Source organism: Stegostoma tigrinum, chromosome 44, assembly GCF_030684315.1.
Source record: "Stegostoma tigrinum isolate sSteTig4 chromosome 44, sSteTig4.hap1, whole genome shotgun sequence".
Lineage (NCBI taxonomy): Eukaryota > Metazoa > Chordata > Chondrichthyes > Orectolobiformes > Stegostomatidae > Stegostoma > Stegostoma tigrinum.
In genome coordinates, this window is record NC_081397.1 from 11,353,120 (window position 1) to 11,379,877 (window position 26,758).

At 43.6% G+C, this 26,758-nt stretch overlaps 1 protein-coding gene, 1 long non-coding RNA gene and 1 pseudogene across 2 annotated transcripts; 1 reads left to right on the plus strand and 2 right to left on the minus strand.

Annotated features, from left to right (window-relative positions):
* LOC132206968 (histone H2AX-like) overlaps positions 1-26,758 on the minus strand; it is a 234,717-nt pseudogene that overhangs the window by 10,161 nt on the left and 197,798 nt on the right.
* Positions 6,428-7,152, minus strand: LOC132206878 (histone H1-like). Its single transcript, XM_059641986.1, has one exon. The coding sequence runs from the start codon at positions 7,150-7,152 to the stop codon at positions 6,529-6,531; it is 624 nt and encodes a 207-aa protein (XP_059497969.1). The 3' UTR covers positions 6,428-6,528.
* Positions 9,694-16,123, plus strand: LOC132207062 (uncharacterized). The gene is made up of 3 exons (XR_009443276.1): positions 9,694-9,852; positions 10,556-10,636; positions 15,915-16,123. It is a non-coding gene; the product is annotated as an uncharacterized LOC132207062 (long non-coding RNA).

The window sequence follows — 26,758 nt, forward strand, 5'->3', positions numbered from 1 at the left end:
GACCTGGATGATGGCGTAGAAGAATGGGTTAGTACATTTGCAGACGACACCAAAGGTCGGTGGAGTTGTGGATAGTGACGAAGGATGCTGTAGGTTGCAGAGTGCCATCGATAAGCTGCAGAGCTGGGCTGAGAGGTGGCAAATGGATTTTAATGCAGACAACTATGAGGTGATGCACTTTGGTAAGAGTAACCAGAAGGCAAAGTACAGGGCTAATGGTAAAATTCTTAGTAGTGTAGATGAGCAGAGAGATCTTGGTGTCCATGTACACAGATCCTTGAAAGTTGCCACCCAGGTTGACAGGGGTGTTACGGCAGCATACAGTGTTTTAGCTTTTATTAATCGAGTGATCGAGTTCCGGAACTAAGAGGTTATGGTGAAGCTGTACAAAACTCTGGTGCAGCTGCACTTGGAGTATTGTGTACAGTTCTGGTCACCGCATTATAAAAAGGATGTGGAAGCTTTGGAAATAGTGCAGAGGAGATTTACTAGGATGTTGCCTGATATGGAGGGAAGGTCTTGAGGAAAGACTGAGGGACTTACATTATAGAGAAGGTGGAAAGGTGACTTAAATGAAACATATAAAATAATCAGAGGGTTAGATAGGGTGGATAGGGAGAGCCTTTTTCCTAGGATGGTGACGGTGAGCACGAGGGGGCATAGCTTTAAATTGAGGGGTGAAAGATATAGGACAGATGTCTGAGGTAATTTCTTGACTCAGAGAGTAGTAAGGGAATGGAACGCTTTGCCTGCAACGGTAGTAGATTCACCAACTTTGGGTACATTTAAGGCGTCATTGGATAAGTATATGGACGTACATGGAATAGTGTAGGTTGGATGGGCTTGAGATCGGTATGACAGGTCGGCACAACATCGAGGGCCAAAGGGCCTGTACTGTGCTGTAACATTCTATGTTTTGTCAGTAACTATCACGTGAATGTCCAAGTCCATTTACCGGTCAGTCCCTGTCAGTTTCAGCTCTGTGTGTCTGAGTGTGCAGTTATAAATCTGTAACTAGTAGTAGTCTCTGTTACGTGACTATTTCCGGACATTTATCAATCGTTCCCTATCAGCCAGTGAGTGTGCTGTGAATGTGCTTAGCAATTTGGATTTGCCAGTCCTGGTATTGAAATATAAATAATTTCTCCTTGTCAGTTACTGCTCGGTGTGTTAATGAGTGGAGTTAGAAATCTGTACCTATAATGTTGAATGAATACATGAATAAGAGTACAGATGTCAATCTTTCTCCGTCTGTTTCTGCTCTGTGAATATCGAAGTATAGTTATCAATCTGTACATGCCAGCTGCTGCTTTGTGAATCTCTGAGTTTAGTTATCAGCCCAAGCCTGTCAGTTTCTGCTTTAAGAACGTAGGAGTGCAGTTATCAGCCTGTACCTGTCAGTTATTGCTCCATGCATTTGTTTTGTGCAATGGATTGTGTAATGTAAAAGCAAAAGGTTTTGTAACTCCAACAGAGCAGAGCAGAGTCTAACTGACAGAAATTGTATCAAGGGCTGTTCTTCAAGGTGACATCAGCTTTTCTGAGTACACAGGAACAGAATTTTGTGAATAATGCTGAGGGAATAGATTGATGTGGCATTCCTTTCTTTGAGTCTAAAGGAAAAAGGCAATCAACAAATCAACTGTATTCAGCTGAATGACCACGAGGTTCCTTCTACAGGGAAGGGTATCGGCTAATTCACTTAATTATACTACCATGGATATTACAGAACCCTGCTCTGTTGTGCAATGGCACATGGCATCAGCAATACACTGACAATGCGCTGTCGTGGGGATGAAGAAAGAAAAAGGACTTGTATTTTCTGTCTTACAGTGGAGAAGATTTAACCTTATTAAATATGGTCGAACTTGGTGAGAAAGTAAAATTTGACAATTACAAGATTTAGTTAAATGGATCATTCTTCGTTGCTTTAAATGATGATGACATCACTAACGTGAAGAAATAGCATTCTGTTTTCTTGCGTGTTTCTGGAATATTTCATTGGGAGGGACAAGTGACACTGTAGAAAACTGTTTAACTTAGTTGCCAAATTCACTTCAATGCTTCACCCCACCCAAAAAAAAAGAAATTTTGCAAGACAGACGGAAAATATGGTTTCTATTCCTGAAGGTGAACACATTGAGAATCACGTTGTGATATGGTTGGGGTTGGCAAATCGTATACTGCCATGGCACACTTATTGAAATGGAATGCTGGCTGAATGGGATCAGAATTGTAAGGTGCTTGTTTTTGTCTATTTTTTTGTCCTGCAGACTCTCTTGCTTTTCTTAAAACAGAGCTGTAAACATTTTCTATGTATTTGCTTCTGTTATCTGCAGTGTGGATGACAACAATGTATACCCAGTCTTTGTATGTTATGTGTTGATACAATGAGCATATTTGGGACTCAGTCAGCAGCTTTGTCTATGTGTCTGCATGTGCTCAGTAGTGATTTGCTCCTTGTCAGACGTGGTTGTTCAAACTATGTAACATGATGTCTTCCTTTGAGGGGGTAACAAGGTGCAGAGCTGGATGAACACAGGAGGTCAGGCAGCAGAGGAGCAGGAGAGCTGACATTTTTGGACTGGACCCTTTTGTCAGAAATGGGGGAAGAGAAAGGGACTCTGCAATGAATAGAGAGAAGTGAGGAGATGATGATGAAAGGTGGATAAAGGACCAGATAGGTGGAGAGAAGATGGCCAGTCAAGGAGGCAGGGCTGGAGCCAGTAACGGTAAGTGTAGGGAGGGAGGTCAGATGTGGGTCGAGGGAAGGCTGACAGGTCAAGGAGGCAGGGCTAAGGTTAGTAGGCCGAAGTGCCAGTGGGGGTTGATCAGTGAGGTGGGAGAAGCAGATTGGTTGAAGAAAAGATGGACAGGTCAAGGAGGCAGGGACATGCTGGATGGGTTTGGGGTGGACAGATTTTGAAGCCCTCGTTGAGAACATTGTGCTGCAGGGCTCCCAAGTGAAATATGAGCTGCTGCTCGTGCACCCTTCCGGTGGCAACGTTGTGGCACTGGAGGCAGCCTGGGATGGATATGTCGTCCAACGAGTGGGAGGGGGTGTTGAAGTGGTTCATGACTGGGGAGGTGCAGTCGTTTGTCACGACGTGTGCGTAGGTGTTCAACAAAGTGGTTTCCAAGCCTCCGCTTGGTTTCGCCAATGTAGAGGGGGCCACATCGGGAACAGTGGACACAACACAATGTATTACTGGACATACAGATGAACATCTGTTTAACATGGAAGGTTTTCTTGGGACCTGGGATGGGGATAAGGGGAGAGATATTGGGGCAGGTGTAGCACTTCCTGTGGTTCCAGTGAAATGTGCCAGGGGCGGTGGGGCTATGGGGAGTGTGGAGTGGACGAGGGAGTCAGAGAGAGCAGTCCCTCTGGAAGGTTGATAGGGTTGGGGAGGGAAAAGTGTCCTTGGGAGTGGGGTGAGATTGAAGATGGCAGAAGTGGCGGAGGAAGACGCGTTGAATCCTGAGTTTGTTGGAGTGATACGTGATGACAAAGGAGATTCTGTCTTTGTTGTTATTGTGAAGAGGGTGTCTAAGGGACAAGTTGCAGAAATGAGAGCGATGAGGTCAAGGGCATATTCAGCCACTGTGGAGTGGAAATGGCAGTCATTGAAAAACAAGGACATCTGCAATGACCGGGATTGGAATGCCTCATCTCGGGAGCAGATGAAACAGAGAGGAAGGAATTGGGAATAGGGGATGGCATTCTTGCAGGAAGGTAGGGGAGGGGAGGTGTATGCTAGGTAGCTGTGGCAGTCGGTTGGCTTGAATTAGTTACCTGTTTGTTTGCATTTCCTGAAACTGACTTGTCCAGGAAGGAGAGAGATGTACTTAAGATGGTCCAGGTGAAGTTAAACTTGGGGTGGAAGGTGTTAGTAAAGTGGATGAACTGTGAGTTCCTTGTGGGAGTACGAGGTGGCACCGATACAGTCATCGAAATAATGGAGGAAGAGGTGGGGGTGGGGCCAGTGTAGCTGCAGAAGAGGGGCTGGTCCATGTATCCTACAAGAGGCAGGAATAGCTTGGGCCCATGCGGGTACCCGTGGCCACCCAATTTGACTGCAGAAAGTGGGAGCGTGAGAGACAGTGTGCATCAACGGGGCAGTCGAGTTTGTGGATTTTGGGGATACGGCAGAAACAGTTAACATGGCGTTGGGGAAAGATGAGGTCAGAGGCTGTTGGCAGGAGAGTACCTGAGGTGCTGAGGTTGTGGATGGTCTGGGAGATGATATTGTTTTGGCGATTGGAGCAGGGTCATGATCAAAGGGGTGGCAGGAGTCGTCTCTCTATCCGGTTTGAGATATTATAAAATACCTTTCCTAAATGCAAACTTGATTCAGTTCCTGTTTTCAGTACTTTCAACAAGGAGTCAGCTGTTAACATTTCAAACATGATGTGAATGTTAATGGGCTACAAGTGATATTAATTGGAACAAGCATGATGTCAATTGACAATGAAAACAAAAAAATAAACTTGCCTTTCCTCAGTTGTGCTTGGTTAGTTGTTTCCTTGGACAAGTCTCTGGAAATTGAGCTCAATACAAGTCTGATCCAATCCACTCTGACTATGGAAAAGATATTCTCCATTCTGATCGCAGGAACATGCCTGGTGTTAGTTAGAAGCAACTGCTCACACTTGGCTTTGTAACAAGGAAATATTGTTTCTTCGAGTATTTTCCTGGAGGAAGACAGAAGAGTTATGTCCAGTAGATCAACATCAGCCAAATTTGACAATATCAATCAGATTAACATATATTCAGTCAACAGTTATTAGGGTGTTTCGTTTCTTGAACTTCACCTCCCAAAGCAACAGAACTCCAAAATAAACCTGTTGGACCACAGCATAGAATTCTCTTGACACAGTCTTTTCTTTAAAGGGCATCAATTCAAACACAAGTCTGATTCCATTCTTACATCGAGCTGCTCCTTGTCTCAGGAATTTTTTTTCAAATATGTAATTCGATACCAACGGAGTGAGATTCAGAAACTGAGCAATAATTGCAAAGCTCCATCTGAGGTGCGACCTGAAGATGCTGCACTGTTGACACAGCTCATGTTCCCAGATCCCAACACACTGTTGAAGAGAACGGCAGCCGCTGTTTCAAATGTGTTTTTCCCCCCCGAGACGTATAATCTGTTAACTCCAATCTACGTCCTTTATAGGAAGCCCCACAACTGGCAACTAACAGCGTGAAACAGCAGCCAAACAATGAATTTCCATCAGTGTTTAGAAGACTAAAAGCTACAAGACTGATCCCCAGCAGCAGCTTCTTGCCGCTGTGTCTCCCTCAGCAGGCCCACACACAGCCCGAGAAAGGCCTCTCTCTCCCCGCCCCCAAGCCGCTCACTCCAAGTTCGGGACCAGTTCCTGCTCCTCTCCGCCTCTTACCAACAGCCCCCGGTTCTCCCTGAACTGAGCCGCCCTCTGTGCCCCAGACTCAAATCTCGATGCGCTGCTGGAAGGAGCCCGCTGTTTCCTCGCTTCCCTGGGCGCTCGTCTCTCCATTGCGGCCTGTTTCAAACAAACCTCTTCCACTCACTGAGTCAACACTCCTCAATGCCAGCGCTGGGGGAGGGTCTCACGCATGCGCTCCTTTCGTCGGCTACCAGCGTCTTGGTGGTTTGGGAGTAAGGAACACGCATGCGCTGCTAACACCAATTGTTTCAAACCGAGCTTGCGCACAGCGCGGAAAGGACACGGGATCATTGCCTGATCTGTCTGTAACAGGCAGGAGGGAAGCGCGCGGTTTGATACAGCCCAGGCAAACTGATCAACCGGCTGTGTAACCGTAGTTAATCAATCTTATCAAACATGCCGAATTAAACATCTTCAAAGCGATTAATTGCAAAATCCCTTTTTTGGCACATGTTTATTTCTCCCAGATTGTGAGCATTCCGAACACAATTTGTAATTACTGCTGAAATGTCTTTCGCAGGTAAATGGGAGGAATACACCGTTAAAACATCGCCAGAGGTCCTATCATCAAAATTAAACAAATTAACATTCCCGGAAGGGTTAATGAGATGCATATACTGCATTATGTAAGATTTGTGTCTGGGCAGAATTACAAGTCGTGGTATCAAATAGACAGATGCAGTTCCAGTGACCCTCCCCATGTGAAACCATCCCCATTCTCAGTCTCTGCTCTCGGAAATGTGATATTTAAGTTACTCGAATCAATTCAAGTTTATGCTGTGTCTGCACTCGGAACCGGGACAGGGATCATTTGAGATAGACGGAATTACAGATGCTGGACAATCTGAAATAACAAGGTGTAGAGTCGGATGGACAGAACGAGCCGAGCAGCACCAGAGAAGCAGGAAGAAGGATCTGGGCCCGAAACGTCAGCTTTCCTGCTCCTCTGATGCTGCTTGGCCTGTTGTGGTCATCCAGCTCTGCACCATGTTATTTCAGGGATCATTCGATCCAGGCTCAGCTCTTTGCGGAGAGATGTGGGCGGCTCTGAGAAGAGCCTTTGGGTTCAGTTTGTTACATGTTACACCGACTGCTTCATTTCTTTGCTGCTTTCTTGGTCACTTTCGCTTTGGGCTTGGCCTTCGGTTTCCTCGATTTCGGGGCCGGCTTTGCGGCCTTGGGGCTCTTGGTCTTTATCACCTTCTTCACGGGAGTCTTTTTCTTCGGCCCTGCTTTCTTCGCCGTTTTCTTTGGCGTTGCTGCCTTCTTGCCGCCCGCTTTCTTGGCTGGGGATGTTTTCGCTGCCACCTTCTTGGCCATTGTTTTCTTCACGGCTGCTTTCTTGGCGGCTGCTGCTGGTCTCGCCTTCTTTCCCACTTTTGCCTTGACTGGATTCTTTGCGAGTTTGAAGGAGCCGGAGACGCCCTGGCCCTTCACCAGAACCAGGGAGCCTTTCGCCAGGCACCTCTTGGCAGCCATCCTGATCTGTACATTTTGCTTCTCCACATTGACCCCGCTTCTCTGCAGCGCCTTCTTTATAGCGACCAGAGACGTCCCCTTCCGATCGCTGTTCTCCCCGACAATCTTCACAATCCGCTCGCCCAACCCGGGACCGGCTGGTTTCTTCCTGGGAGCCGCCGCCTTCTTCTTCTTGGGAGACTTGGGTTTGGTGCTGGCGGAGGCTGGAGGAGCCGTTTCGGCGGCTGCACTGTCGCTCATGTCGGCAACTCTGCGCTGAATCTCTCTCTGTCAGACTGAACTGGGTCAGCAATGAAGCTGCTGGTGGCGGCACTGAGCAACTTAAAGGCAGCGAGCGGACGGCGCGGAGACAACCTGCCCTCAGCTCCCTGCTCCTGCTGCCTGTCTGTGTTTCTCTCTCGGCAGAAACTCTCCAATTCCGCATCTCCAGAGAGCCAGGCTCGATCGTTCCTGACCCTGACACGGGAAGGTTTGCGGCCGAAAGGTTTTCACTCGAATTGACGGCTCCGTAGTCGATTTTAACGCCTTTTGCTGCTGCACTGATCGCGCTCTCTGAGCTGAGCGCTGGCATTATCATCATTTTTAGACTGAAATCTTGAAATCAACAAATATATTGCCTTGAATTCTATCTTTGAGGTTGAGTGTTGGAGCAGGGGGATGATTTGAAATGAAAATCTTTTTGATTTGCACAAGACAGACGTGGAAATATCATGATATGAGCGGACACACAAGCACATTTCCGTGTGACTATCCCGCCCGCCCTTTTCCTACAGTCTCTCTGACTCAATATTCACATCCATACAGTCACAGGCCAGAAATATCTCTAAATGTACCTGTGGGAGGATGTACTTTCTCCCCCTTTCAGCCTGTGCTCCGGTACCCAGGGAATTAGTTGTAGTTTTTCTCCTCAGTAATTGTGAAACTCTCCGAGGTCTGTGCGCCGGAGATTCGTTCTGCTGCATATTCAGCTGCAAGAGCCACTCATCTGGTTTGAAGTTACATTGATCACCGAGATCAGTTTTTTTTTCATTCCAGTGACAATACTCAACATCGTTTCTGGGAATCACACTCATATAAACGTAAAGAATAGCAGCTGGGCAAATAACACCCATCAGCCCTTCAAACCTGTCCTCCCACTCACCACGAAAATGGCAGATCATCCAACTGAATGGCTTGTCTCTGTTTTTTTTTTCTCCCACAGAGTCATACAGTGAGGATACAGACCGTTCAGTCCAAACAGTAGATGCCGAGTATAATACCAAATTGAATTAGTTCCATCTCCCTGTCCCTGACCTATTTCTTTTCAAAACTGTCGTGTTTATGCACTTCTCCAAAAGTCGTTTTAATGTCATTATAGCCACGTCGACCATTTCGACAGGTAGTTTATTCCACATCCTTCCGTGTTCTATGTTTAAAAAACGCCCCTCGTGTCTTTTTTTTTCAATCTCTCGCCTGTAACATTAAAGTGTCCGCCCTGGTTTTCTATTCCCTCCATCCCAAACAAAGTTCAACGACCATTAACTCTGTCTCACCCCATCAGTATTTTACAAACTGTGAGAAGATGACTTCTCAACATGCTACTCTCCAGTGAAAACAAGCCCCAGCCTATCCATTGAAAACACGGTGTGGAACTGAATGAATACAGCAGGTCAAGCAGCATGTTAGGGAAATGAAAGCTGACGTTCTGGATCTTGACCCCTATCCATCCTTTCTATTTGACTCGAGCCTTACATACTCTGCAAATACTAGTGAACCTCTTCTCAAATTTCAAAAACGGTGTTAAATAGCCCTCTAAAATGACAGTTTTGTAGACTGTAAAAAGACCACCATCCATACTCACGAATATATCCATTTAAAAGGGCTTGGGCAGTTGATGTGGAGGAACACCACCTTGATACTAGGCACGTTCCCCTCTAATCACGCACAATCCTAACTTGGAAATACGTCCCCTTGCCTTCACTGTCTCTGAATCAAGACCCTGGAACTACCTGCGAACTGCAATGTGGGCAGCACATGGACCAGAACTATTTTAGAAGGTGGCTCAGCACCAACTTCTCAATTGGGGCAACTAGGGACGCGCAATAAATGCTGGACCAAGCCAGAGACGTCCTCTTCCCAGGAATGCGCAAACAAGAAAAAACAGGTGGGTCATTCGTTGCGGGAACCCATTCATCACAAGTTTTCTGCCTGCAGCATACTGAGAATAAAATCAGTCATCAATTCCAAACTGGTATTTGCATCGGGCCCAGGGATATTATTACACTCCTGTGGTCCGGGTGTGGCTTTAGCACGGCCCACCTGACCCAGAAATAGGGAAACTACCTCTGCGCTGCAAGACACCCCACAGCAGTTACATTCTGCCTTCGTAATAATGTCGCATTTATTCCATCGCTCTGTGTTACCTTGACAGAGTCAATATAGGACGAAGGCCAGCAGAATTAAATATCACAGTTAACATGAGATCAGACGTGATTTTATTGAATAGTAGAGAATATTAAATGGGCCGAACGGCTGCCAGCTTCTCCGCTTCCCCACCAGATTGTGAGAAAGCCGGTGGGAAGCAGATATTAACATGACCCGGGAATGAGCTCCATTGGAGCTTCACAAAGGGCCAATGCCCCAGTTTGAAACATTTTATGCCATTTCCCCCACAGCCTCCATTCGCTTTGCTTAAACTGGGAGGAAAGGGAATTGGGGAAGTAACCAATTGATGTTTGTTTCTGGGACTCAGCGGGGAAAGCAGCGCATGCGTGATCCTTGCCATCCCCACCCCGAAAAAGCTGCTTGTTGCTGACCAGAGGAGCGCATGCGTGAAGCTTTTCGTTGAGCCGCCATTGACTCAGTGAGTGGAAGAGGTTTGTTTGAAACAGGCCGCAATGGAGAGACCAGCGCCCAGGGAAGCGAAGGAACAGCAGGCTCCTTCCAGCAGCGCATCGAGATGTGAGTCTGGGGCACAGAGGGGGCTCCGAGACCGGCATCGATCCGGGCTCAGTTCAGGGAGAACCGGGGGCTGTTGGTAAGAGGCGGAGCGGAGCAGGAACTGGTCTCGGAACTTGGAGTGAGCGGCCTGGGGGGCGGGGAGAGAGAGGCCTTTCTCAGGCTGTGTGTGGGCCTGCTGAGGGAGACACAGCGGCAAGAAGCTGCTGCTGGGGGTCAGGCTTGTAGCTTTTAGTCTTCTAAACACTGATGGAAATTCATTGTTTGGCTGCTGTTTCACGCTGTTAGTTGCGAGTTTGCATTGAACCGTGAATAAAACAAAGCAGTGTGTGCAAACGGGCTCATCCCGCGAAGGAGAAATATAGCAGTCACCGGATTAAGAGTTTCCAGCAAAATATTTGAAATCGTGCCTGTTGTGCTTCCCTTCAATAGTTCGTGTGTTGGGAGCTGGATATTGAACCGTGTAAGCATTCCATTCGTGGATCTGGTTAGTTTTTGTGTCTTCGTAAATTGTTTTAGAATTTCGCTAAAAGATAGAGGAGGAACCCGGGTTAGTTGTGTAACCGGACCCTTTTCTGTTCGACTCGTTGGCTTTAAAACAAGGAATTATCATGAGTATTCACGAAATTTTCTATTGATGAGTTTTGATATTTTGAAACTCGGTGGATGTCGATTTACGGGAGAATTCTCTTTTGCCTTTCTCCAGGCAATTATCTGATGTGTCAAGACAATGTCACATTTCCGTGGTGCAACACCAAGTGTGACTAGCTGCTCCTACTAACAGCAGGTATGTTCCCACTGTCAGAGCGGAGACTGTCCTTTCCACAGTCGCGGTTTAAGTAACTCGCATTGAACGCAATTTCCAGAAAGAAACAATTAAACCAGCGATCAAATGCCACCAAATAAATACAAATGTAACCTTTTTTTTCCTCTTTTCAATATAACCTAACCCAGTTCCAGTAAAGGTCATTTTTGACAGCCCATTGTCATTCACAGCATTTGAAGAGAATAGATTGAATTTATGTCACAAATATACTCTCAATAACTACATTGAATTCACATTAAGTGAGGGTATTTTTATAGTTATAATCCAGGTATACAACCTGATCACAAAGTTTAGAGCTGGATGAACACAACAGGCCAAGCAGCATCATAGGAGCAGGAAAGCTGATGTTTCTGATGAAAAGTTTTTCGGCCCAAAATGTCAGCTTTCCTGCCCCTGAGATGCTGCTTGGCCTGCTGTCTTCATCCAGCTCCACACCTTGTTATCTCGGATTCTCCAGCATCTGCAGTTCCATTTAAGTCTGATACAAACAGATCAAGTTGTTACAATGACCATATATGGAGTAGGTATTGAGTACAAATATAGATGGAAACTTTTGATGTTTATCAGTGACTGAGGACAGAAATAGTAGACAAAAACAGAATTTTCTGGAAAAGCTCAGCAGGCCTGGCAGCATGCGTGAAGAGAAATCAGAATTAATGTTTCGGATCCAGTGACCTTTGTGCAGAACTGAGGAAGTGTTTGAAAAGTTAACCATGATTTCTCTTCACGTGCTGCCAGACCTGCTTTGCGTTTCCATCAAATTCCATGTTTGTTTCTGACTTGCAGCACCTGAAGTTTTTTGAGTTTTTATTTAGGACTAAAATTATCTTTTGATGAATGATGTCCCATACAAAGACACAAATTAAATAATGTGAAATGCAAATGCACTTTCTCTGCCAAAGCCTGACAAGTAGAGAATGCAGCGTGGTCTGTCAGATACAGAATAAAATTCTCCAAATAAATAAATGAAAAAAAAACTCGATATCCCAGCACACAAAGTGAAACTAAGTATCTCAGTAAAATTGGAAACAGCCTACACTGACTCAGGGCCAGCTTTTTTAAAAGAAAAATAAGCTTGTCTGTCCATTTCTACATGATATCTTTGCACTGACGCACTATTCAACACTTGGATTCATGAAAATGCCTCAGAAATACAGACCAAGTACATGTCAGAAGCAGGCCATTCAGCCCATTGTGCTTGCTCTAGAACATTTGTACTCTTCAACTGTTTCCACAAATTGTTGGGAATATGATCTGCTCTCCACCTCCTTACCCCCTCAGACTGACAGAAAGCTCATAAACTGCAAATGGAAATGGGGTTAAGGCTCACTCTCTATGCCCTCATAACTATTCTCTCAGATTGAAGCACAGTCACAGAATATCACTGGTGGCCAGAGAATAAAACTATTTTGATGCACAAGAGTAGAAATTGATTATTTTGGATTGAGAACTTCACTCTCTCAGTCACACAGCAAAAACTGGTATTTGCAACAATGACTAAACTCACAAATGGACATAACAGAAACGGAAAGGCATACATTAATAGTTGCTCTTGTTCACGTTGTAGTAACTGACAAGAAGAGAATGATAATAACTCACACATTCTCATTGTTCAAAACAGGAGAGGGGTTTGACAGTTAACGGGAGGGCCATGGGAAGTGTTCCCCAACAAAGACACCAAGGTGTTTGTGTGCGTAGTTCATTGAAAGTGGAGTCGCAAGTAGATAAGGTGGTGAAGCAAGTGTTTGCCTTCATTGGTCAGTGCATTGAGAATAGGAGTTGAGATGTCATGTTGTGGCTGTACAAGAAATGTTTTGGGTCCACTTTTACTGCTTAAAGTTCTGGCCAACCTGCTGTCGGAAGGAAGTTGTTGAACTGGAGAGGGCGCAGCAAATATTTACAGAGATGTTAGCTGGACTAGATGGTGTGAACTGTTTGGAGAGGGTGAACAGGCTCGGGCTTTCTCCCCTGTAGCGTCAGAGACCGAGGGGTGACCTTGTAGAGGTTTATAAAGTCATGAGGGGCATGGATAGGGTGAATATCCATGGTCTCTTTTTCTCGGGTGGAGGAGCCCAAACCTTAAGGGCATAGGTTTACAGTGAGAGGGTCAATGTTAAAAGAGACCTGAGGGAGATTTCTTTTGTGCAGAGTGTGGGGCATGTCTGGAACAAGCTGACAGAGGTACGCCTTGTGGTGGGTACAATGATAAGTTTTAAACACCATTGGACGGGTAGATGAACAGGTCGACATGAGAGGGACATGTGCAAAATGCTGGCAAATGGGACGAGGTCAGATTGGGATGTTAATCTATTACAGACCAGTTGGATGAAAGGGTCTGTTCCCGTTCTGTTTCACTCATGGACGCTGTGACGCTCGAGCTGCTTCTGTACATAAATACAGATACTGCAAGGACAGGTCAGAGTCTGGGTATCCTGCAGCGAGTGTCTGGTCTCCTGCTTCCCCAAATCCTGCCCAACATCTAATGTGATCAAGTCAGGAATGTGATGGTTTAGCCCCACTTACCCGGATGAGTCCAGCTCCACAAACACACCAGAAGCAAGATACCATCCAGGAGAGAAACACTTGATTGGCTCCACATCCGCAAACGTCCATTCCCTCAGACACCAATGCTCAAGCAGCAATGTGTACCTTCCAGAAGATGCACAACTGGAATTCACCAATGCCCCATAGGCAGTGCCTTCCAAGCCCACGACCACTTCCATCTAGATACCACTGTGACACAGGGTGCCATCCAATACTTGCGTGTTGCTTCAGTGAGAATGTCCCATTTCTTTCATTTCTCTGTATGTTCTTTCAACATTGAATGAATACTTTTGAGATAAAGGTCAAGGTGAATGACTACTACAGTTAACGGCTCACTTGGATCAGATATTGTCATTGTACAGTGGAGCAAATTGAATGGGCAAATTTTCAATCCACTTCTTAGATTCCCTGCAGGTGTGAAACTCCAGACCGAGGACAAAGACTCGGGGCAGGCAGAATTCAGGCCCGTGGCAGTATTTCATCAACCAGTCACCAGATCATGCGGGGAGAGGGCCACAGCCACCCCTCTTGAAGATGCAGTTACATCATTAATTTTTAGCTCAGATTGGAAAGAGATTGAAGACACTCTGATTCTCACAGTGGAATACAATATTATACATTTTGTTGCAGTGATTCAATGCAACGGGATCACTGTGCCTTTCCCCTTATTCTATACAACAAATCCTTTGAAACTCCTAACTGAAGATGGGCCCTCTATTAGCCAGGCCAAGAGTCGCCACAATCTGATAATGTTGAACAGACAATGTAATCACCAGGCCATGGGATCTTTCCATGCATCTATTAATTCGCTTTTCAAAGTTACTGGCTGTACACCTTCAGTCATGCCCCAGAATCGCTTACCTATCAGGCTAGCTTGAATTCTGCTGTCAATTGTATTAATTTTGTGTCTCTATTAAATTCTGTTACTCCTCTTATTTTCCCACTGTCTAAATTATAATAAAACAGACAGGTCACTCCTCCTAGGAGGCCAGGCAGCATCAGAGTATCAGGAAAGTTGATGCTTCTGAAGAAGAGTCCTGACCCACAACTTAAACTTTCCTGCACCTCTGATGCTGCCTGGCCTGCTGTGTTCCTCCAGCTCCACATTGTCTTATCTCCAACTGCAGCATTGGCAGGGCTTACTATTGCTGAGTTGATTCTTACGACTTGCTATGAGATTCATGATATTAATTATATTATAAAGTGAGTTTTATTTAAAGCATTTTGCTTACCCTACTCTTAGCTCTGTTGGAGCTAATGAATTGTGAGCCATTTGCTTCTTATAGGATGCACCAGGCCTTCCTTTAGTGACATAGGAAACCTTCTGGAGACTAATTAACTTTCATACCCATATCTGAATCTTCTCCCCTAATGCTTATATATAGATTTAGAATTACATTGAAATCCATCTGAAGGATCTTTAACTGGAACCAATTTCTTAATAGCGTGAATGTTGCTGCAAGATGGAGTTATCTGTTTTTTTCATGTTGAGCTCGGCCAGCTGTCTTTGGGATGATTGACACCCCTCGTCCTAACTAACTATATTCATCTAATGGGACAACATCCTTTCATTAAAGGGACTGAAATCAATTGCTTATCAATTTTAATGAACTTGTTTGATTCTGTAGATTTTTTTTATGAGCCATAATCCCATTAGTTCAACTGCTTGTTTATTGCAGAACTTACTGTCCCCTTCAATCTTTGTTGCCAACCTTCAAACTGTCTCCAACAAATCTTGCAGCTGTTGTTTGTGCAATGCTCCCTTTTGCCTCGGAATAACCTCTTCTCAAAAGTACCATTGTGTCTTTGTTAAATGCTGGAGCAGGCTTTTTTCATTCTGTTTAACCACGTGTCAGTCATATGCAGCAGGGCTAGAGGAACAGCTTAGCTGCCAGCCATTCGGTGTCTCTTAGACTTGGGCAGCCCGAACATTGCTCATTCAGTTCTGAGAGAGCTGGAGGCAGGGAGTTATTAACATGACCTGGGAAAGAGCTCTATTATTGCTCCATAAAGGGCCGATGCCTCAGCTTGAAGCATTCTCTGCCCTTTTCCCCACATCCGCAGTTGCTTTCTTCACAGTGGGAGAGAAGGGAATTAGGGAATGACCCATTGATGTTTGTTGTTGGGAATTAGTGGGAAAAGCAGTCCATGCCATTGGTGGCCCTGCCCCAAATGCTGCTTGTTTGGCTACTGTTTCACACTGTTTATTGTCATTGTGCAAAAAAATAGTGTAAACACAGACAAGATGGTGGAAATATAAGAATCCTGTAAAGGACGCAGATTGGAGTCAACAGATTATATGTCTCGAGTAAAAACATTTGAAATAGTGTCTGTTGTGCTTCTTTACAACAGTTCGTGTGTTGGGATCTGGTAACACAAACTGTCAATATTACAGCATCCTCAGGTAGCACCTTTAGATGCAGCTGTGCAATTGTTCAGTTTCTGGACCTCGCTGAGTTAGACCTGTGTTTGAATTGATGGCTTCAAAAAAAAGGCAGAAGTCTCACGATTTGTGTGATAGTCCAATAGGCTTATTTTAAAATCTCAAGCTTTTGGAGCTCTGCTGCATTGTCAGGTGAAGTTGAAGAAAAGAAACATCCTAATAATTATCAACTGAATGTACATTAATCTGTTTGAGATTGTCAAACCTGGCTGATGCTGATTTACAGAATGTTTCTCTTCTGTTTTCATCCAGGCAAATACATGAAGGACCAAGACAATGTATCATTTCCTTGGTGCAAAGCCAAGTGTGAGCAGCTGCTTCTCACAAACAGCAGTTATGTTACAGCTGTCAGAATGGATCATTTCCACAGACAAAGAGCAGTTTGAGTCAGAGACACGTTGAACTTAATTTCCAGAGAAATGCATTCAAGCCAACAGTCAAATACAAGCAACAAAATACAAGTAGTTTGTTTTCTCTCTTCCCAATGCACACCTCCTCGGTTGCTATAATTTTCTTCATTCATAGCCTACTGACATTTACAACATTTTTGAGAAGTCACAGACTGAATCTTCATCTGATACGGACACCGAGGAACTGCAGTAAATCTGCATTTAGTAAGCATGTTTTTCAAGTTACTGTCAAGGTGAAGAAATAGTTCATGCAGTTACACAGTTACTTTGCACAGTGTGAGTACAGATATGGAAAAAAACATTCACATTATCAGTAACTGAGCAGGACTGTGTCTATGTTTTGACAAATTGATGTCCCAGGCATAGAGAGAAGAATTAAATAATGTGACTTCCAAATGTGTGACATAAAATGGTTACTGAGAGCACATAACATAAACTGCACATATACACACACACACACACACACTTACAATGTATTCCAAATACATAGATGCACTGTTCCAACACACATTCCTCCACATCTAATAGCCATGAGGACTATGTACACTTCAAGCCTCAGCACATGTAACACTAAAAATGATTTCTACTCAGATTTCACGTCAGAGAGCTAGCCTTCTATGAAAGAGACAAACAGAACAAAAAGTGAGCTCAGTTCTCCAATCTCCATGCACTCCCTGTAGGATTGAAATATATGGTAATGGCCATGGTCATAAATTAAGTATCAATTGTTTGTGACATCATCAAAAAAAATTGTGTGAATTTTTTGACATTCTGAATTCCCATGAAGTAGTCCAAGTAGTAGATTGAACAAGAGATTCATTGTACCTCCAAATATCTCACCGTGTCTTAGACTGAGAGAGGTAACTGAAGTTATTTTTTCCTTTTGTACAAACTGGAGGAATTGCATATCAGGACAAGTGTCAGATTGAAACCTATATTGCCATTGAATTTGTTTGCCCCACAAACTGAATAGCAGAACCCACTGCCGAATATAAAGTTTTAAATCTACCTGAAGGAAATTAAATATTGACCTGAAAACAGATAGAAAATAACATATGTTCAAGCAGATACCAAGTTTTTTTGACTTACAATTAAGAATGATTCGTACAGTGAACTTGCAACAAAAATGTGCACATTAAACTCAACACATTCAAACCAGAGACTGACCAATATTAGAATAAAACTTTAACTGTACCATAGAATGAATATTGTGGAACATACTCAAACTTCAGCCGCACTGCTAGTTAGCGAATGGTATAAACACTGACGGTTTCACTTACAGCACCTTACATAGCTGCAGATAAAATCTTATTCATGTTAATGAGCAGACATTTGAACATCAAAGAAAACCTGCAGATGTTGAAAGAGCAATATTCAGCCGAAACTGACAGTCACAGATCGATAAACTCACTTGCACATTCACACAGCAGAAACTCGACAGGGAGAGAATGATAAATGCATTTACAAATCAGATAGTGACAGGTATAGCTTAATAATTAGTTTCTCAGATTTACAGGGCAGGATCTGACTGGCAGACATGAGAAAATACTCTCACAGCCATAGAGAAGAAAGTGACAATCACATATCATTGAGGCAGAGAGTAGTCGTAGAATGGAGTTTCTCAAATTGGAGACCTGTGACCGGTGGTGTTCCACAGGGATCTGTGCTGGGACCACTGTTGTTTGTGATATACGTAAATGATCTGGAGGAAGGTGTAGGTGGTCTATTCAGCAAGTTTGCAGATGACATTAAGATTGGTGGAGTAGCAGATAGCAAAGGGGACTGTCAGAGATGACAGCAGAATATAAATAGACTGGAGAGTTGGGCAGATGGAGTTCAATCCGTGCAAATGCGAGGTGATGCATTTTGGAAGATCTAATTCAAGGGCGTACGATACAGTAAATGGAAGAGTCCTAGGGAAAATTGATGAACAGAGAGATCTGGGTGTTCAGGTCCTTTGTTCCCTGAAGGTGGCAACGCAGGTCAATAGCGTGGTCAAGAAGGCATATGGCATGCTTTCCTTCATCGGACAGGGTATTGAGTACAAGAGTTGGCAGGTCATGTTACAGTTGTATAAGTCTTTAGTTCGGCCACATTTAGAATATTGTGTACAGTTCTGGTCGCCACATCACCAACAGAATGTGGACTGTTTGGAGAGGGTGCAGGGGAGGTTTACCAGGATGTTGCCTGGTATGGAGGGTGCTGGCTATGAAGAGAGGTTGAGTAGATTAGGATTATTTTCATTAGAAAGATGGAGAGTGTGGTTCGGGATCTGATTGAGGTCTACAAAATCATGAGGGAAAGAGACAGGGTGGATAGCAAGAAGCTTTTTCCCAGCGTGGGGGACTCAATTACTATGGGTCCTGAGTTCAAAGTGAGAGGATGAAAGGTTAAGGGAGATATGTGTGGAAAGTTCTTTATACAGAGGGTGACGGGTGCCTCGAATGCGTTGCCAGTGGAGGTAGCAGATGCAGGCACATTAGCATTTTTTAAGATATATTTGGACAGGTATCTGGATGGGCAGGGAGCAAAGGGACACAGACCCTTAGAAAATAGATGACAGGTTAGACAGAGGATCTCGATCGGCACAGGCTTGGAGGGCGGAAGGGTATTTTCCTGTGCTGTAATTTTCTTCTCTTTATTCTTTGTATATCGATAACTACACTCTTGTCTTCACGTATCAGAAAACGACAGGGACAATGACAATTATGCACACATTCAGAATGCAAAATAACTGACAGGTACAGATTGATAAATATATGCACACATTATAAAAATGTAGAGATTGTGATCTATATTTGCACATTCACAGAAATTTGACATTTTTGCACTCCCACATTCATGACGCAGGAATGGATGGGTATTGATTGACAACTAAACTCACATATGACACAGCAGAAACTGAGAGGGACAGTTTGATAATTACAATCACATCTTCACGAGCAGCTACTGACAAATACAGATCAATAACTACACCCAGTTCTTCACAAAACCAAAGTTAACAGGTACAGATTAATAACTAAATTCCTGTCTTGATGATACAGAAACTGCTAGGTACAGGTTTATAAAAATGCTCACACATTCCCCAAGCAGAAACTGACAGGAATATATTGAAAACAAAACCTCAGTTTCTGCTCCATGAATGTATCAGGGATAGACTGACAATTACACAAACACATTTGAATATTCTGATTTCAGATACTGACAGGGACAGATTTACAACTTCATTCATTGACACACACACACCCCTGAAACTGACGGGCAAAGTATGATAAATGTATTCACACCTCTACAACTTTCTGAAGAAGGGCCCAGGCCCGAAACATCAGCTTTCCTGTTCCTCTGATGCTGCTCAGCATGCTGTGTTCATCCAGCTCTGTGCCTTGTTATGACAGATTCATAACTACACTGTCAGATACACACGGGAGAAACTGAAAGTTACAGAGTGGTAAATATGCTCATGCTGGCATGCAGCAAAAACTGACACAAAAAAAAACAGCTCCTGTAAACCGTCATCAGATGGGTTTGAAAACATTTAACTGATCAATTCAACATCTAGCTAATAAGCATTCAGATATTTAGATTATCACCAGGAATTCTAACAGAACTGTGGGTCTGATTGCACTCTTGCCCTGAGCTGCACTACATTTGATCAATTTTAAAAACTTCAACTCTAATTGAGTGATGCACAGAAAGTAACCAACACCCGTACAGCTCCACGACTGGAACTACCTAATGCAAGCTTGTCTGTGCATATGTGTTTAGTTACTGATCCATTCATGTCAGTTGCTACCTGTTGAATGTGTGAGTGTAGTTATCAATGTGTCCCTCTAAATCTTTGGCAAATTACTTCTGTATTACACAGCAGAGACTGACAGGGAAACATTGGTCTAGACCAATCAATCATTGTAAAAATGGTACAGAACAGAAGGAGGTCATTTGGTGCATCATGTCCATGCTGACCCAAACACCCCCAGATGGGCATCACAATCACATCTTCCTGCACACATCCCATAGCCCTGCAGGTTTCATTCTATTATCCTTCAGAACTTGGTCCATATGTGACAGACCATCAAAAGAGGAGAGCCAGATTATTTTGTGAAGAATTTGGAAACTAAAATTTAACACTGAGGACCATTGGGTGAGTACCCAGGTTTTAGATAATGAGATTTTTTTTTTGAAAAGAACCGTTGTTATGGAACAAGATGGACAGCCACACTCCATTGATCCTTCAATCTTCCTGCATTCGAAAACTGAGCATTTTAAATGTTTCATGTAAAGTGGAGAGCCAGTTACCATTTAAATTATTATTTTTTTAAATAAATGTCCATGATTATAAAATCTTCTAGCGTACAACAGAACAAAAAAAATCTAGTTACACAAGATGAAGAATTTGAGAACAATCCTGCGATAAAGGTGGAGATGGTAGTTCCCCTGCCACCGTGATACATTTATGGAAATTGAATGCTGGCTGAATGGATGTAATTATTGGCTTGTTGTTTCTCAGCAGTGCTGGCTTGGAGAGACAGGACTGTTTGCTGTGCTGTAGTTGTCTATGACTAGATATGTGTGAGTGATAATCATTTTGTATAGTTCATGTATCTGTTGCTGGAGTTTAAATGGAACTCCATAGCTGTTAGTCCTTGGATCACATCTTTAGTTATGATGTCTGTATTTTGAACTAATTCTGAGTCAGTCAGTACCTGTACCTGTCAGTCCATCCACGTGGAAACAAAGCAGAGTAATATTACAGGTCCCGTTACACTTCCTCAGAACAGAGGTTCAACTTCAGAACGTTCATTTCCATACTCATATGCTGATAGACTTGCTGAGATTTTGCAGCAATTTCTACTTTTGTTGCTGATTTCCAGCATCTGCAGTTCCTTGGTTTTTCTCATTTGTTAGGCATGTGTGTTTGAAGTTGTCATGATTTGATAAATGTATGCACACATTATAAAAATGTAGATATTGAGATGAATGAAATGACATGAATGGATCAGTAACTAAACTCATATGCACAGACAAGCTTGCATTAGGTAGTTCCAGTCATGGAGCTGTACGGGGGTTGGTAACTTTCTGTGCATCACTCAGAGTTGAATTTTTCAAAATTGATCAAATGTAGTGCAGCTCAGGGCAAGAATGCAATCAGGCCCACAGTTCTGTTAGAATTCCTGGTGATAATTTAAATATCTGAATGTTTATTAGTGAAATGTTGAATTGATCAGTTTAATGTTTTCAAACCCATCTGATGATGGTTTACAGGAGCTATCTGTTTTTTCCTTGCTGCAGACAAATGCTTGAAGGAACAAGGCAATGTATCATTTCTTCAGTACAAAGCCAATTGTGACCAGCTCGTCCTAACAAACAGCAGGTATGTTCCCACTGTCACAGCAGAGAACGTCCTTTCCACAGTCACGGAGCAGATTGAGTCAGACACCGTTAAACTTTAATTTCCAGTCAGACACGTTCAAACCGACAATAAAACAACACGGAGGAATGCCACTTTATTTTGCTTCTCTCTCCATTCAAAATACCCAGTTCAAACAGATTTCACCTAACATAACCCATTGACATTTACACCATTTTTGAAGATGGGTAGACTGAATCCTTATCCAAAGTATACCCTCAGAACTTGAAGGAAATCTGCACAGAATTACTCTGATATCAACTCCACATAATGAATCACGCTTCCACGGATAATATTTTTGGCTGCCTGAAACCTAATCCACTTTAAGGAGTAGAAAGTGACTAGTACGCATGGATACCTAACCTCACACATTCGTATTGTAGGGTCAGACGAAAAAAATAGTATTTGACCATATTGATACTTCAGAAACTGCAAGTAAAAGGTTGATTAAAAATGTTCACATAGTCACATAATAGAAACTATCATGCATATATTCATTGATGTACTCGCTTTCACACAGACTGAAACTGGCAGGAATATATTGATGATAACACTCCCAATTTCACAGAGCATAAAGTGACAGTTACAAACTTAGAACTGCAATCACAAATCCACAGAGAGACAGGCACGGATTGCTGACTGTACTCAAATATTCAGAGTAGGTTCTCACAGGTACATCTTGGTAACCGGACGCTCAAATTGACAGAGAAGCAAATGATAGGTGCATATTGCTTTCATGCACATATCCAAATGGACGAACTTGACAGGAACAGATTGATAACAACCTTGGACATAGCAAGAACTGCAGATGCTGGAATCAGCCTTCCCAGTTACACACAGCATAAACTGACTGACATGTACAGTTTGATAATTACTCTCATTCACAGAGCGGAATCTGAAACGTCCTTATTGATAACTGTACTCACATGGCCACCAAGCGGAAACTGACAGAGTTTGATCACAGTGACAGCCAAATTGCGGAAATTGACAGATACATGTTGATAATCACTTTCACACTTGCCTTGCAGGAAATGTCAGGGTCAGTTCATTAAATACGCTGCTGTTGACTTGCTCACTGAGCTTGTAAGTTTGTTCACAGACATTTCATCACCATACTACATAACATCATCAGTGCACCGTGAATGAAACGTTGGTATTCTGTCCTTCTTGCTATTTATGTGCCTCACTTTGCTGGGGTGGTGAGCAACACTTCCAGATTGATTTCTTAGTGGTTGGTGTGTGGTGTCCAGCTGGACATGTTTGTTAATGGAGTTCTAGTTTGAATTCTCGTGCATGTCTTTGGTTGGGATGTCCTCTGATGGCTACGTTGTCCCAGTCAAACAGGTGTCCCTCTTTATCCATGTGCATTAAGGTGAGTGATAGTTGGCCATGACTTTTGGCAGCGAGTTGATGTCCATGAATCCTGATGGCGGGTTTTCTCCCGGTTTGCCTTGGGTAAGGTTTGTGGCAGTATTTGCATGGTATCTTGTAAATCGCATTGTTTCTGCTAATTGTGAATATTGGATCCTTCATTCTCAACAGCAGCTGTCAGTTCGTGGGCTATCATGATTCTTACGGGGTAGTGTAACCTGGTGGTTATTTCACACCCTCAGTGCATAGTCTGGTGACTACTATCACTGGATGTGTTGTGTCTTCCTGTTGTCATCAGTTGTGTGGCATCTGCGAACAATGCATTTTGGGTAACTGTCATTTCTAAAGACACTATCAGTGTTCTTCCTTGGCTTTATGAAACTCCGGGATGCTGCAGTGTGTTGTGGCTCACTTGAAGGGACAGCTAGCTCATTGGATTCAAAATTGGCTTGATGGTACAAAGCAGAGGGTGACAGTTGAAGATTCTTTCTCAGACTGGAGGCCTGTGACTTGTGGTGTGCCACAGGGATTGGTGCTGGGACCTTTGTTATTTGTTATTGACATAAATGATCTGGATGTGAATGTGCAAAGCATGATTAGTAAGTTTACAGATGATGCAATGTTAGGCAGTATCGTTCATAGTGGGGAAGGTTATCGAAAATTACAGAGGGATCTTAATCAGATGGGGAAGTGGGCTAAGGATTGGAAAATGCAATTGAATGGAGATAAGTGTGAGGTGTTGTACTTTGGAATGTCAAACTACAGTAAGCCTTTTACAGCAAATGGTAACGTCCTGACTAGTGATGTGGTACAGAGGGACCAAGGAGTACAGGTCCGTAGTATGTTTAAAGCAGTGTCACAGGTGGATAGGGTGCTGAAGAAGGAATTCAGCATGCTGGCCTTCATTGATCGAGGCATTTTGAATAGACATGGAGTATTGTGTACAGTTTTGGTCACCCTGTTGTAAAAAAGACCTAGTTCAACTAGAAAGTGTTCAAAGAAAATTTATGCAGGACTAGTGGGCCTGGGTTATCGTGAGATGTTGGCCAGGGTAGGACTTTATTTCTTGGACCGTAGGAGAATGAAGTGTGACCTTATTCAGATGTATAAAATCATGAGCTCCATAGGTCGGATAAATGCATATCGTGTTTGTTTTTTTTTCCCCCACAGATGAGGAATTGAAAACTAGAGGGCATAGGTTTCAGGTGAGAGGGCAAGAATTTAAGAAGGACCTGAGGGGTGCCAACTTCACAGAGAGAGTGGAGCACATGTGGAATCAGCTGCCAGAGAAAGTTGTTGAGGCAGGCACAATATCAACACTTTAAAAAAAAATGAACATGTACATGGATGGGAAGGATGTAGAGGGATATAATGTGGGCAGTTGGATCCAGCTGAGTGGGCACCACAGTCATCATGAACCAGTTTGGGTGGAAGGGCCTGTGTCCGAACTGTATTACTATATGACCATAAGACATAGGAGCAGAAATCAGGCTATTTGGGACATGAAGTCTGCTCCACCATTAAATCATGGCTGAGACGATCCTTAAGCCAATTCTCCTGCCTTCATCCCATAACCTTGATCCCCTTGATAATCAAAAACCTATCTATCTCACCCTTAAATGTACACAATAACGCGGCCTCCACAGCCTTCTGTGGCAGTGAATTCCATATATTCACCACTCTCCGGCTGAAGAAGTTTCTCCTTATCTCTGTTCTAAAATGTCTTCCCTTTACTTAAAGGCTGTGCCCTTGGGTCCTAGTCTCTCCTACCAATGGAAGGATCTTCCCAACATCCACTCTGTCCAGGCATTCAGTAGTCTAAGTTTTGATTATCGTCCTTCTAAACTCCAAAGAGTACAGTTCCAGAATCCTCAAACATTGCTTATATGTTCAGCTTTTCATTCCTGGGACCATTCTCGTGAACCTCCTCTGAACCTGCTCCAGGGGCAGTACATCCTTCCTGAGATATGGGGCCCAAAACTGCACATGCTACTTCAAATGTGGCCTGACTCAAGTCTTCTAAAGCCTCATAAGCACATCCTTTTTTTTTAAACATCTTCAAGACCATAAGTCATAGGAGTGGAAGTAAGGCAATTCGGCCCATCAAGCCCATTCCACCATTTAAATCAAGGCTGGGCATTTCAACTCCACTTCCCTGCACTCTCCCTGTAGCCCTTGATTCCTTTTGAGATCAAGAATTTGTCAATCTCTGCCTTGAAGTCCTGGCAAAATAAATGCCAGTATTGCAGTTGCCTTCCTGACTACTGACTCAAACTGTGAGTTTACCGTGAGAGATTCCTGGAGTTGAACTCCCAAGTCTCTTTGCACGCAAGACTTCTGAATTTTCTGCCCATTTAGAAAAGAGTCTATGCTTTTATTCTGGAGGGAGGATGGTAACTTCTTCAGGTCAGGCATCCCTGGAAGACGCTTTGCAGTGAAGTTAAAATTGTATCAGAGATAATGGTGACTGCAGATGCTGGAGAATCCAGACAAACCTCAGGGGATCTCTACCCCACTGCAACTCTAGATTCCCCTCCACCTACCTCCTCCTCTATCCATCTTTGATCCACCTCCTAGTCTGTCCCTATTTATTTCAGAGCCCTCTTCCCCCTCCCACTTTTCTGATGAAGGGTCCAGGCCCAAAATGTCAGCTTTTGTGCTCCTGAGATGCTGTTTGGCCTGCTGTGTTCATAAGCTCCACATTTTTTTTAAAATCTCGGATGCTGCAGCATCTGCAGTTATCATTATCTCTCATGCTTTTATTCTCCTTAGCCAAGTGCATGACCTGACACTTTCCCACATTGTACTCCCTCGACTACTTCTTTGCCCACTCTCCTAACCTGTCCAATTCATACTGCAGCCTCAGCGCCTCAATACTACCTGTCACTCTACCTATTGTTGTATCATCTGCAAACGTAGTCAGAATGCAAACAGTTCCTTCATCCAGATCATTAATGTATAAAGCATGCCTTTTATCCCCACTCTCTGCTTTCTGCCAGGCAGCCAATCTTCTATCCATGCTAGCACCATGGGCCCTTATGTTACTCAACAGCCTCCTGTGCGGCAGCTTGCCAAGGGGCTTTTCGAAGCCCAGGTAGATAACATTCATTGGCTCTCCTTGGTCTACCCTGCTTGTTACTTCCTTAAAGGATTTAAGCAGATTTGCCAGGCATGACTTCCCCTTGATGAAACCGTGCCTGGAGTGTTGGAGGCTGTGTTTATAAAATTTAGTGGTGTGGAAAGGGTGCATAATCAAGATCTTTTCCCCAGGATAGAAGAATGCAAAATGAGAGGGGATGGGTTTAAGTGACTGGGAAAGTCTTAAAATGAACCAAAGGTGTGCAATATTTGCACACAGAGTGGTGTGTGAATGGGTTGAATGCCAAAAGAAGTGTTGGAGACTCTTACAACTACAACGTTTTAAAGGCATCTGGATGAGTATATGAATTGGAAGTGTTTCGTGGGATATGGACCAAATGCTAGTAAATGGAACTAGATTAATCTCCGATATCTGCTCTCCATGGACGAGGTGGACCCTGTACATCTCTCGGACTGTATGACGGGGACTGATTTATGAGAGAATAATCATCATTCATACTGCCTAAACAGACAGGGACAGATCGAGAACTGCACTCCCATTCCCACAATGCAGAGAATGACAGATATTCAGCAAAGTGTCCCTCAATAAACCCGAATGTCTGAACAATACAATCCTGCCCACAGCCTAATAAGGAAATCTCAGCTAGTGATGAAACAAGGTAACATTTCACTCACAAAAGATTACTATGAGCAGAATAAAACACCCTGTCACAATTAAAATCTCGGAGGTAGTGTTCAAAATGTTAGTGGATGACAGGAACAAGTTCAACTGCAAGGGAGCTAGGAATTTGATCCGTGTACAAAATTTC